The following is a 13655-nucleotide window of genomic DNA, read 5'->3' as shown; positions in this document are numbered from 1 at the left end:
AGTGCTTACAAAAAAAAGACTTTTAAAAATGGTTTGCTTGTTGAGTCCATTCTTTAGGGTAGTCTGATGGACTTTTCTCTGGTTAAGTGACTGAACTGTTGAATGGTTTGCAAAAATCTCTATATATTAAAATGCTGAACAACAGCTCTTAAAGTAATATCCTGCCATGTAGCAAAGAACGAGTCAAGCAGTCAGCCTTCAGGTCATAGCAGGAGTCACCTTGCTGGACTCTGGTCCAGCCTTTTATTGAGTTACACAAAATAGTCATGAGACATTGTCTGAAGGGAAATAGCTTAGGAGTGCAAAACTGTTTTGGTCAATTCAGTGTTCTAGAGCAGAGACCAGATCATCATATTTACAGAGATTAACATTTCTCCATGGGCATGAACAAAGTTCGCTGTACCTGCTTCCCTATTAACCTCTCAGGTGTGCCTGAGAGATCAAGGAGTGAGGTAGAGCCACTACATTCCACCCTTTATTGTTTTTTAAGCGGATGGTCCCATCTGCGCAAGAGCTTTACATACATATGGGAATTGTTGTTGTAATTGTTTGGGCGGCGAGCTTATTTTAGCTCGCCCGCGGAGCCTGATGGACCCGGAACGGTTCCTGACGGCCCTGCGGGATCCCTGGCCCCCTGGCGATTCCCTCGATGACCTGGTGGAGTCTTGGAATAATAGGCTCACCGGGGCCATCGATGAGATCGCGCCTAGGCGTCCTCTGCGCCCTCGTTCAAGGCCGACACCCTGGTATAACCAGGGGTTGCGGCAGTTGAAACGAGGACTCAGACGACTAGAGAGGCAATGGCGGCGTACCCGAGATGAAGCGACTCGAACATCTTATAGAGAGGTTATGAAGTCCTATGAGGTGGCAGTCAAGGCCACAAAGAAAACTTACTTTGCGGCAGAGATTGCGTCCGCAACTTCGCGCCCGGCACAACTGTTCAATACAATTCGGACTCTTACAACGCTGCCACAGGGCAGACCAAATTTTAATGAATTGGAAATTGGCTGTGAGGCTTTTGCGAATTTTTTTGCGGATAAAATCGCATCGCTCCGTTCCGACTTCCCTGCCACATTAGATACAGTTAGCGAACCCGAGGCTCCGTGCCTGTCTTCGGATTGTGTCCTGGACGGCTTCGGCGCGCTCAGCCTGGAAGAAGTTGACAGGATCCTCCTATCTGCACGCCCAACAACTTGTAAATTGGACCCATGCCCCTCCTGGCTTATTAAGACCTGCCAGAGGGAGCTAAGATATCCTATACGGGATATCATAAATAGATCCCTATTGGAGGGACATTTTCCATCGGCGCTCAAAGAGGCGGTGGTCCGTCCCCTCCTGAAGAAAACAACGTTAGATCCGACCGAATTGGCACACTACCGGCCGGTATCGAATTTGCCCTTTTTGGGCAAACTTATAGAGAGGGCAGCGGCGTTGCAGCTACAGAGCTTCCTGGAGGACGCTTCTGTCCTTGACCCCTACCAGTCTGGTTTTCGCCCGGGCCACGGGACGGAGGCGGTGCTGGTCGCCCTGGTGGATGACCTTCGGCGACATCTGGATCAAGGCGGCTCGGCGGTGCTGATGTTGTTGGACCTATCGGCAGCGTTCGATATGGTCGACCATCGGCTCCTGGCGTGCCGCCTTGCCGACGCAGGGATTCAGGGGTTGGCCTTGCAATGGCTTTCCTCTTTCCTTGACAGTCGGGGACAAAGGGTGGCGATTGGGGAGGAACTGTCCCGGAGGCACACGCTTGAGTGTGGGGTGCCTCAAGGGGCAGTGCTTTCCCCGATGTTATTTAACATCTATATGCGCCCCCTTGCCCAGATGGCCCGAGGGTATGGGCTGGGTTGCCATCAATATGCTGATGACACCCAGCTCTATCTGCTTATGGACGGCCGGCCCGCCTGCGCCCCAGAAAATCTGGACCGGGCGTTACAGGCAGTGGCTAGGTGGCTTAGGCTGAGTGGGCTGAAGCTGAACCCGGCGAAGACAGAGGTCCTTTGCTTAGGTCGCTGCGGCCTGGGAAGGGAACTCCCCCTGCCAGTTTTTGACGGCGCTCCATTAACAGCGTCGGGCAGGGTTAAGAGCCTGGGGGTGCTGTTGGAGCCTTCATTGACGATGGAGGCTCAGATAGCAGCCACTGCCAAGTCCGCTTTTTTTCATCTTAGGCGGGCGAGGCAGTTGGCCCCCTTCCTGGAACGTGATGACCTGGCAACAGTGATCCATGCTACGGTCACCTCGAGGCTGGACTACTGTAATGCCCTCTACATGGGGCTACCCCTGTGCCGAACCCGGAAACTGCAGTTGGTGCAGAACGCTGCTGCCCGGCTGTTATTAGGGCTCCCAAGATGGGAGCACATTTGACCGGGGCTCCAGGGTCTGCACTGGCTGCCAGTAATATTCCGAGTCCGGTACAAGGTGTTGGTTATGACCTTTAAAGCCCTATATGGCCTAGGACCTGCCTACCTTAGGGACCGTCTCTTCCCACATGTTCCCCAGAGAGTACTACGTTCAGGTTCACAAAACCTGTTGGTAGTCCCCGGGCCAAAGGAGGCCCGCCTAAAATCCACCAGGGACCGGGCCTATTCAATAACGGCACCTTATTGGTGGAACCAGCTGCCGGAGGAGGTGCGGGCCCTGCGGGATCTAGGGCAATTCCGCAGGGCCTGTAAGACAGTCCTCTTCCGGCAGGCCTATGATATTAACTGACAATGTAAAATATCCTGGATGAAAAATGTATCTATAGGCCGCCGGTTTTTATTCTATCTTTTTTACTAAATTATGATTTAATGGTATTTTAATTGTTTAAACTGAAATTGTTTTAATTATTGTGTTGTAAGCCGCCCTGAGACACCTAGGTGAGAAGGGCGGGGTATAAATCTTAATATAAATAAATAAATAAATAAATAAAATAGAATTTGTGGGAACAGTGCGAAAAATAGAAAAACATTGTTGCAATAAGGAGGGTACACACTGGATTAAACAACAACATAAAATCAATATGACAAAAACTAATATTCCATACATGCAAAGAGTTCAGAGCCAGGCTCCTGAGGGAAGCCAGGACCATAAGCTGTTCCACCAGGAAGGGAGGACGTCTTGCTTGATTTGCTGTGTCAGTTGTTTGAGGGCTTGTGTTTCATTTTCAATAACATGACTATTGTCAGACAAATTAAAGCAGCACATCTGCTGTACAATTTCACAGCCTTGCTGATGTAATAACAACGAATAATCGATTGCAGCTCGATTGTCTAAAATAGCATGATGAAGCTATCGCTGTTCTACGTTGAGAGCTGTCAGAGCAGGGGAGGTATGGTTCAATGCTTTAGCAACTACACAAGCAAGTGCATTTATGTTATGAGAGTTGCGGGTGGCAAGGCTGGGGACACCTACAAGCGAGGCAGCGAGGGTCACATATTCAGCCTGAGATAATAATGCAATATCAGAAGAATCACAGGTAGAGTCTAAGCAGACAGTTTCCCTGCGAATGCGTGAGGCAGAGAATTCCATAAGCCAGGATTTTTGAGGCAACACCACAGCAAGGCGACTTAAACAACATGCAAAAAGAGATATATTAGCAGGAATATAACTAAAAGTCCGATGGCCGCAAGTGGAAAAACCACCCAGGGGGTAAGGCCATAATTACTGGTTACATTAATTGTTGCATTACAATTCCACAAGGGGGCCCCTGTTTGCAGGCAACCGTGCAATGGCTTATGGTGGGAGCAATTTACCATCTGTGCACAAGTAAGATTTTCATGGTTAGCCACATATGGGGTATATAGAGTTAAGGCATCCGCTGGAAGCTTATAGGTGGGAATGCGGCAGTTGGGTAAAGTTGCATACGAGATCTGGGATTCATTTAAAAAATTACCAAGAACTTTATTGTTTCCTAAAGTTCCTGGAGCCTTGCAAATGGGAATGAGACAGGTCCCTAATAACATATGTAAATCAGTACGTTGTGTCAAACAAAAATGTGAAACGTTAATGTTAGCTAGGCGTTCCCAAATATTAAACTGAAGACAATCTCCAAAACTAATTGCCTTGACAGGAGACAAAATACATAAACACAAACAACAAAGAACAGTCATGGAGTTCATTGTTAGCTGCGCAAAAACAGCAGCCACCAAGTTCTCTGGGGATGGCTCTCGCCCAGCCTTTTCCAATGTTTTTTGTGCTTGATTAATTAGACGCTTCACATCTCCCCATGTGATATCACGAGCTGTTTGGGTCTGCGGGCGTCACACAATCTCCCGTTTGAGACTGAAGTTGGGAATTGGATTCGGGAGACCCTGATGCCACGCCATCTTTAGCCGGGTGAATGCAATGTTCCAGAACCCACAAAGGACCTGCAAGAGTGAACACAGCAGCATGCCCGCACCGGACCATGCCAAGTTAATAAGACCAAATTCAATTGTTCCTGAACCCACATTTGGGTAGGAACCTTCATTTTCACTCCTTTTAATTGTTTTTGAAGAGTGGTTTTCAATGTCTGATTAGCATGTTCCACAATAGCTTGACCCGTGGAATTATATGGAATACCATGCCAGATTTGAATGTTCCATTGTGTACAAAAATCAACAAATTCAGAAGAACTATATGCTGGGGCGTTATCAGTTTTCAACAGTTGCGGATGACCCATTACCGCAAAGGCAGAAATAAGGTGAGCCAGGACATGTTTGGTGACGATGAGCAGTAGCCCAAAGATATCCAGAGTGTATGTCTACGCAAACATGGACACAGTACCAGGGTTTCAGGGAAGCTATATGGGTAACATCCATTTGCCAAAGCTCGTTAGGGGACAGTTTCCCTATGAAGAAAGTTTAAAATGCTTGGGGCTCTTTGGCTTGGAGAAACGTCGACTGCGGGGTGACATGATAAGAGGTTTACAAGATTATGCATGGGATGGAGAAAGTACTTTTCTCCCTTTCTCACAAAAACTCGTGGGCATTCAATGAAATTGCTGAGCAGTCAGGTTAAAACGGACAAAAGGAAGTACTTCTCCACCCAAAGGGTGATTAACATGTGGAATTCACTGCCACAGGAGGTGGCGGCGGCTACAAGCATAGCCAGCTTGAAGAGGGGATTGGATAAAAATATGGAGTAGAGGTCCATCAGTTGCTATTAGCCACAGTGTGTGTGTGTGTGTGTGTGTATACACAAACATATATTTTGGCCACTGTGTGACACAGAGCGCTAGACTGGATGGGACACTGGCCTGATCAAAAGGTAATGAGAACTGTTTGGCAAGTGCTTTGGAGTTTAGGTGAAAATAGCTGTGACTGAGAAAGAAAAAGTAAATAGAGAGGTAACACCTTTCAAGGCCTTATCAGCGTATGCATTGCCCTGAGCAATCACACCAGGAAGATTAGAATGGCTTGGAATAGTAGAAAACAAAAAAGGGTAACGCACCGCAAGAAATTAAAGACTGCAGGTTAAGAATACAGTCAACAAATTAAGGTCAATTTGAGAAGTGATACATGCACCAGGAAGTTGATGAATCAAATTAAATGCATATAAATTGTCAACTATTAAGTTGAAAGGCCTTTGTGAATAGAGTTGAAAGGCCATTCTTATAGCAACAATTTCAGCCTGCTGTGATGAGCGCTGTTGCAAAGTAAAGTGAGTCTTTTACACTTTCCCCCCGGAAGGATGGAAGGCTGAGTCAGCCTTGAGCCAGCTACCTGGACCTAGCTTCCGCCGGGATCAAACTCAGGCTGTGACAGAGCTTAAGACTGCAATACTGCAGCTTTAACACTCTGCGCCATGGGACTCTTTCTGAATCCAATTTAGCATTTTCCTTGACCAATTTCATCATCAATTCTCCTGCTGTGTCAGGATTATCAACCTGTCTTCTGATTGCTGCCTGAAGATGGTTGATAAAGTCTAAATAGGGCTCTTGTGGCTTTTGATGGACAGTTGCAAAATTATGGGCTGGCCACCCTTCTGTAGGTACTTTGGCAAAGGCCCGTAAAGCACATTTAGATACAATAGCAAGGGTTGCAACAGGGAGCATAGATTGAGGTTCAATAGTGCTGAACTGTAGTTGTTCAGCAGTATAAGCCCCATTGGAGCCACGTCCTTGAGCATCAGCCAAATTACGATATTCACTGTCTCCTAGTACATACTGTCCAGGAGTTAACATCATCCTCATCATATTTTTCCAATCTTGAGGAATCATAGTGTATTCTTTAGAGAGTCCTTCTAAAAGACCTTGCACATCGGTTCGCCCTATGCCCGTATCTCTGATAGCCTTTCCAATTTCACTCAAAACAGAGTAGGACAACGCAGTCCTTGAGCATCAGCCAAATTACGATATTCACTGTCCCATAGTACATACTGTCCAGGAGTTAACATCATCCTCATCATATTTTTCCAATCTTGAGAAATCATAGTGTATTCTTTAGAGAGTCCTTCTAAAAGACCTTGCACATCGGTTCCCCCTATGCCCGTATCTCTGATAGCCTTTCCAATTTCACTCAAAACAGAGTAGGACAATGCAGTATAGTTAACAACCTGTTGCCCGTTCGCATTCTGTGCATATGTTACTGGGCATACTGATAAAAAGTCAGCCAACTCTTCCCTTTTCAACGCACCCTTGTCCTGTTCCTGTCGTACCTTTTTTTGAAAGGCACTTTCCACAGGTTTTTGTTCCTTCTGTCCTGTATCTACCAGAAGGACAGGAGGAGTGGCAGCAGGAGGATGCAACTGAACATTAGAATAGGAGGGAGGCAGCTGAGTGCTACGTTGAGAGAGAGAAAGAGTGTCAGGACCATAGGTACCAACAGCATGATAACAGTGGAACCACAACTGCAAGATTTCCACCGCAGCTCGTGGTTCAGCATGAAGATCTGTGCCAATTCTCTGCTGGTCAGATACCCTGAGGGATACCCTCCAGGTACCCAGGGCATTGCTGCCCGATTTCTTTTACCAGGCCCTGAACTTTAGATTCAGAACTAGCCTGCCCCTCCTTTCTAAGGAAATAGGTCAATTCCCTGGCGTGTGCTTTCTTATTCTGAGAAAGTGAAACCCCCATACTCACCCTGAAAAGGGATCCCTGAAGGAATGAAAGCAGTGCACCGAAGTCTGTTCCAGACGGAGTGAGTAGGGTGTGGTCCCTGTTCCTGGGCACCACATGTAGCAAAGAACAAGTCAAGCAGTCAGCCTTCAGGTCGTAGCAGGAGCCACCTTGCTGGACTCCAGTCCAGCCTTTTATTGAGTTACACAAAATAGTCACGAGACATTGTCTGAAATGAAATAGCTGAGGAGTGCGAAACTGTTTTGGTCAAGTCATGGGACGTGTTCTAGAGCAGAGACCAGATCATCATATTTACAGAGATTAACATTTCTCCATGGGCATGAACAAAGCTCGCTGTACCTGGTTCCCTATTAACCTCTCAGGTGTGCCTGAGAGATCAAGGATCAAGGTAGAGCCACTACACTGCCATTATTAGTCCCTTGACATTTCCATCCTAGGAATACTGAAACTGGGAACTAATATAGTCATTACTCTAATATGTTACTGTTGCCAAAAAGGCAACTCATGCTTGTGCCTCTTCCTCACTTATAATGTCTAGTAGAACTTAACTATGGGTTAGATCTGAAGGTTGCATTCCTCTAGGGTTGCCAATCCCCAGGTGAGAGCAGGGGATTCACTGGTCTGGAGGACCTTCCTCTGCTTCAGGGTTATCAAAAAGTGGAGTGGGGGCTTGAATGTCAGCTGGCCACTCCATTATACCCTATGGAGACAATGGAGAATTCATCTGTGGGTATCTGGGGTTCTGGAGGACTGTTTTATGAGGTAGAGGCACCAAATTTTCAGCATAGCATTTGGTGCCTCTTCTCAATTGCTCCTCCAGATTTTAAAAAGATTGGACTAGGGGGTCCAATTCTGTGACCCCCCCCCCCAAAAAAGATGCCCCCTCATCCATTATTTCCAGTTGAGGGAAGGCATTTAAAACGAGTATGTTCCCTTTAAGTGTGATGGCCAGAACTCTCTTTGGAGTTCAGGTTGTGCTTATCACAACCTTGCTCCTGGTTCCACTCCAAAGTCTCATGGCTCCACCCCAGATATTTTTAAAATTGGATCTGGCAACACTACTCTAATAATGAACTCCTGCACAAGGAGCCTACTACAGGTAGAACTCATTTCTTCTGCTGAAGAAGAAATGATCCATTAGTGGATCATTGTTTCAGAGGAGGGCTCCATCACCAGCAGAATGGATCCTTTGGGTCCAGCTCCTGACATCACAATATTTTGTGTGATGCACATCCAATTAGCCTGAATAGAAATCAGCTCAATTGCATGGCCACATGGCTGTTTAAGATGTCATTGTCAAAGGTCTCCCATTCAAGTTAGCGACATCTCTGTAGTTTATCTGAATATTGCACTGGCATGCATTTTTTGCATAGCTCATTTAATATGATCAGCAACCTAAACTTGAAGTGATATAAAACTATTAAAGTAGGCATTGCATTGTTGATGGAATGAAAGAAGAGACAGTGGTAAGAAAGCAACAGTGTGATCCAGAGTGGAATAGTGGTCAGAGTATTAGACAGATCTGAGAGACCCAGGTTGAAATCTCTGCTCTCTCTCTCGTAGCTTAAGTTGCATCACAGGATTGTTGTGAGGACAAAATGGAAGAGAGGAGAACAATGTAAGCTGCTTTGGTTTCCAATTGGGGAATAATGTGTAGTATAAATTCAGTAGACAGGTGTATTATTATCAGGAAGGGTTATTGGTGTACTGTGGAAAATCTAAATGATTTACTTTCTTAAAAAGCTTGTATATCAAAAGTAGGACCTGAACCATCAATGGGGGAAAATAGAATAAATAGTCCACTTTAAACATTTGGAAGTGACATTTCATTATATCTTGCTTAGAAAACTCCATACCAAACCTTTAATGGCATAACAGTTGCAAATAAAAATACACAGAGTATAAAAATTTAAACATTGGAGATAAAATCAAAATGAAACCGAGCTTATAGATGCATTCATACATGGTCAGATTTAAGTTTAAGGATGTCAGTCAAAAATTTTGCCACAGCCTCGCTAACCTCCCCCTCAGTATCATTCAATAAATAATAACAGGGTGGCAGAATAGACAAATCTGGGGAGAAAGAAAGCTTGAAAAATAAATCTTTATGAAGATTATGATAAAAGGAACAATCAAGCAATATATGCTGAATTGAGTCGGGAATATTCGCTCCACAGGAACAGAGTCTGTCGCCTAAAGGGACTTGATGATATCTCTTTGGAGGGAAACGCATTTAGTCTAGCCAACATAAATGCCCTGCGATGACTTGAAATGGTTAAGTCTGATAGATAATGGGGCATTTTGCTGCAGAAAGCATAAAGACCTAAGGAAGTTGGGGAGCAAATATAAGGGTCACTTAGAAAACTCATATTCACTGAACCACAAAAATTGCTAAGGTAAATATAAGTGCTATTAAGGCTGTTAAGGCTGTTGCATTTGGGACAGGTATTTGGAGGAATGGCATTTCTGAGTCCATAGGTTTTCCACTTCTTGATTTTTTCTGTGAGATGGTGTTGCAGAAACTGCATTTAGAATGGAGTTTGTTCACCTATCATTTCACTTTTCTAGAACTTGAAAAAGGGTATTGAGGTTAAAGGCTCTTTTCTCATAGAAGTGCTTTGTAGATGTCTGTGGACAATAGACTTGATTCCCTTGGCCTTTCTCCTCCTATGGTTAGGAATATGGGCTACCATGAAGTTTTGAGGATGGTTAGGAAGAGGATAGTTGCTCTTGATTGTGCTAGTATATCATTTTGTGCAAGTCGTATATGTTCTGTCCTTGCACTGGGGAGTCTCCCGTTTAACCCCTTCCCTCAGATTTAAATTTCCTCACCATTCCTAGCTACTGCCATGTCTTTATACTAGCAGACATGTCACCAACTGCAGAACTGAACAAATGCTTCGCTAAAACTCTATTTTTGGATGCTGTTTCATGTCGAATAGACCATCATGTGTCATTCTGTGATCAAGCAGTTTTTGAATTATACCTGTTTTCAAAAAAATATAAACATCCTGTTGAACCTTGGGTAGTTTGTTTTTTCTGGCAGATGTTCCATTAATAACTCATTCTGTTGACAAATTTTTGACACTTGTGGTTTCTTTAAGGTTTTTTTGATGGCTTTTAATTTATTTTATTGATAGTAGAATTCCATATGTTTATGCATTTCTAATGTTTAATTTTGTTGTAGTATTTTATTTATGGATTTTGCTCAAGACTTTTGGTTAAAGGAGTTTAACAGACAAGGAAAGGAAAGGTTAAAATGAAGGAAGAACTACATTTACTGCCCTAACCTTCTTGGAGGACTACATTTACTGCCCTAAGCTTCTTGGAGAACAGTTGGGAAAAAAATAACACATGGCTAGCTATTAAAAATACTCCCTATGTCCTTGTAACGTAGTGTCTGTAAAATTTAATTTGCTAGGCATTAGTATACTATGGACAAATAGAATGTCTATGAGAATAACACATAGGCTTAATATATGTGTCCTTTTTCTTTTCAGAGAGAGACCAAAGGTCAGTTTCTCATAGATCATGTTTGCAATCATTACAGTTTGTTGGAAAAGGACTACTTTGGAATTCGGTATGTGGATCCTGAAAAGCAGCGGGTATGTATAGGGAATGTTCACATTGTTTGATTTTAATTAATATCAGTTTACTAAAACTGCTTGACTAGCATACAAAATTAAGCATTTCTTCTCCTTTTTCTGTTCAACCTTTAATTGCCTTTGTGAAACTGTTCTAAATAGTAATGTCCTAAGGGCCAGGGGTAAGTTTACACTTCTCATCTGATAGTAATCACCAATTTACTGGGACCCATGGAAAAGTACTCTTGAGTGTAGTTAGGCCCCTGCCAGTAAAGTCAAATTAAAAACCTTTAGTAGGTATTTGTTACAGATTGCATAACCAGATCACGTAACATCAATGAATAATACAGTATTTAAAGGAGGAGGAAAAAAGGAATTATCCAGAGATAATTACATTCAATTCCTGGAGTCTCATGATGGTCAGGAAATACCTAGCTACTTGATTGATATGAGGGTTTCAGTCAGATAGAAGATATAAAACTAATTGATTGTCTGTGTGGGCTTTAAACTTGCATAAAAGAAGGCCAATTAAATTGCTTCTTAACTCACTATAAAAATTACAATGAGACAAAAGATGAGATAAAAATTCAGGAGCTCCAGCTCTTTCCTGATGAGGAGTTCTCAAAAATCTCTGGTGTAACAATCTAAAAGCTTGTTGTTTCTCCAATATGAAAAGTTATTACAGCTAATTGACTTGATCGCCTGCAAAATCAGACATGACCATTTGCTTGAAAAAGAGTCAGACAACTATTGGCAACATTGGCTGCCAATAGTATTCCGGATTCACTACAAGGTGCTGGTTATTACCTTTAAAGTCCTATATGGCCGAGGTCCTGTCTACCTTAGAGACCGTCTCTCCCCATATATTCCCCAGAGGGTACTGAGATCTGGATCACAAAACCTATTAGAAATCCCCGGGCTGAGGAAGGCTACCAGAGAACGAGCCTTCTCTATTGCGGCTCCCCCACTGGTGGAACCAACTCCCTGATGATGTTAGAGCCTTGCGGGACCTTGCCCAATTCCGCAAGGCTTGTGAAACAACACTTTTTCATCTGGCATTCAACCAAAGTACAGAGTTGCTTAACATCATGGTATAGAACTTAGCACCAAAACTGTTTTAAAAATTTGTTCAATATTTAAAGTGCAATTGTTAATTTTAATTGATCTTACTGTAATTGTTTTTATTGTATGGTTTTATTGTTTTATTGTGGATTTAATGTTGTTGTTAGCCATCCTGAGCCTGCTTCAGCGGGGATATAAATGTGAAAAATAAATAAATAAATAATAAACAAAACTAAGGTATTCAGATATAAAGTGGAGACATGGCCAAATTTCAAGATCTGAAGCCAGTCTCTTGTTTCTAAGAGACTCAACCTAGTTTTTAAACACATGGCTGCATCCTTTATGTAATAAAAGCCAAAATGGAGCACTCCGATCGGTTGGGACTGTGCATCAACCTTTGGCCTGTCAAGCCATCAGTCAACTGCTCTTATGTTGCATTGGCTGACTCTTCTCTCTCCCCCACCCACTGCTGGTCCAAGGACAGATGAGGATTGGCCCTTTGGGAAAACTGCTAGGCAATGGCTTCTGCTAGGCAACTAACCTTGCTCCTCTCAGTAACAAGTAACCAAGCTTGGTTCTCTCAGTAAAAGGCAGTGGAGGAGTCCTTTTTTGGTCTTGAGGAAGAACTCATTGGTTACTACTGCTCTCCAGATGACAGAGATCAGTTCCCCTTGAGCTTCACTTGGGTGAGTAGGAAGACATCAAGGGCAGGGGGACCCTCACCCAGAGCCTCTTTCTAGAGCCCGTATTTTTCTCCACAATGGGCCTTATTCCTAGTATACTACATAATTTGAGACACTAAAAATGTGACACAAGAAAAAAGCTTGGATCACGTCCTCCCTGTCTATATATTATGGTTGCCATGGGAACAGCATCCCTGTGGTGGCAGTAATGTGTAGCCTAGTTCTGTCTCCCTCCCCTGCAGTTCTGCAAGCCTGTTTATAGCTTGACTAGTAGAGCAGCACCTGCAGACATTGAAGTATTTCAGATTCAGTTGAAGATTATCCCAACAGTACTTTGGCGCTGACCTTCTTCTCAAGTGTTGGAGATACATATAGTAAACTAGAAATGAGTCCTGTTGCAAGGCTAATTCCGGTTGTCTCTACTGTAGTTCCCAACAGGACGACCACATTAGTGTTTGGAATAAGGTAATAGCTCAAAATTTGCATACTGTAAATTCATGATGTGAAAGAATTTACATCTTATATCCTTCAAACTATTCTATATTTTAATTGATTAATTTAGTTTATAGAAGTGACAGTCCAAGTGGACTAGTTGTGTTCTGAGAAATTATAGAGTTTGCAAATGTGCTGAAAGATTTGAAATTGCATATGGATCACAGTAACAGCAAGAGTGGTTGATATTTTGGGAGATGGTTGTTGAAATTTTTAAACTTTCCATCTGAAAGCTTATAGATCTTTATTCAAGAGGTTAAATATGCTTTCAAGCTTTTATTTTGTATTACACTGGCCCCAGTGAGTAAATGCAAGAAAAAATATTGCTAGACAAAAGTTTAAGTTTAATGTTTTAGAATTAAAGCCAGTGTCCATATTCCTGCTTCCCTTTCAGAATTGCACACAAAATTGCACTCAACAGCTGAAACTCTAGAAACAGATTCTAATTGAGTGATTATTATTATACCTTAACAGAAGTTAAGTTTTGCCAGATATATTGCTAAAGGATAGAAAGCTAACAATGCAACCTAGCTTTATTTTTTTCTTTCAGAAATTTTATGCCAGCTCTCAAATTCTACTTGAGGTCTTTTGCATGGCCAAAACTCAAAATTTGTTCATATTTATATTTCCATTCTGTTTGATTAATAAGACAGTGATATACTTGAGATGTGTAGCAAGACATTTTTGATACATAAATAAAAACCTTCTGAAACAGTGATATTCTGACTACTGCACAACTCCCTCTCTTGGCAAATTGACTTTTGAATATAGCTGAGTTGCTTAATTGTAGTCTTTGCA

The 13655-nt window shown here is 43.0% G+C and overlaps 1 protein-coding gene across 2 annotated transcripts in view; it reads left to right on the top strand.

Annotated features, from left to right (window-relative positions):
- Window positions 1-13655, top strand: part of FRMD3 (FERM domain containing 3) — a 208801-nt gene that overhangs the window by 69101 nt on the left and 126045 nt on the right. The window contains exon 2 of one of the 2 annotated variants that reach the window (XM_060235396.1): window positions 10537-10641. In XM_060235396.1, the coding sequence (XP_060091379.1) occupies window positions 10537-10641 (105 nt within the window). Of the gene's footprint in view, window positions 1-10536; window positions 10642-13655 lie in introns of those variants that run through there. The other variant, XM_060235398.1, reaches the window with a different exon arrangement.

The sequence above is a fragment of the Heteronotia binoei genome, chromosome 4 (genome assembly GCF_032191835.1).
Source record: "Heteronotia binoei isolate CCM8104 ecotype False Entrance Well chromosome 4, APGP_CSIRO_Hbin_v1, whole genome shotgun sequence".
Classification (NCBI taxonomy): Eukaryota; Metazoa; Chordata; class Lepidosauria; order Squamata; family Gekkonidae; genus Heteronotia; species Heteronotia binoei.
This window is presented reverse-complemented; position numbering and strand designations above follow the sequence as displayed.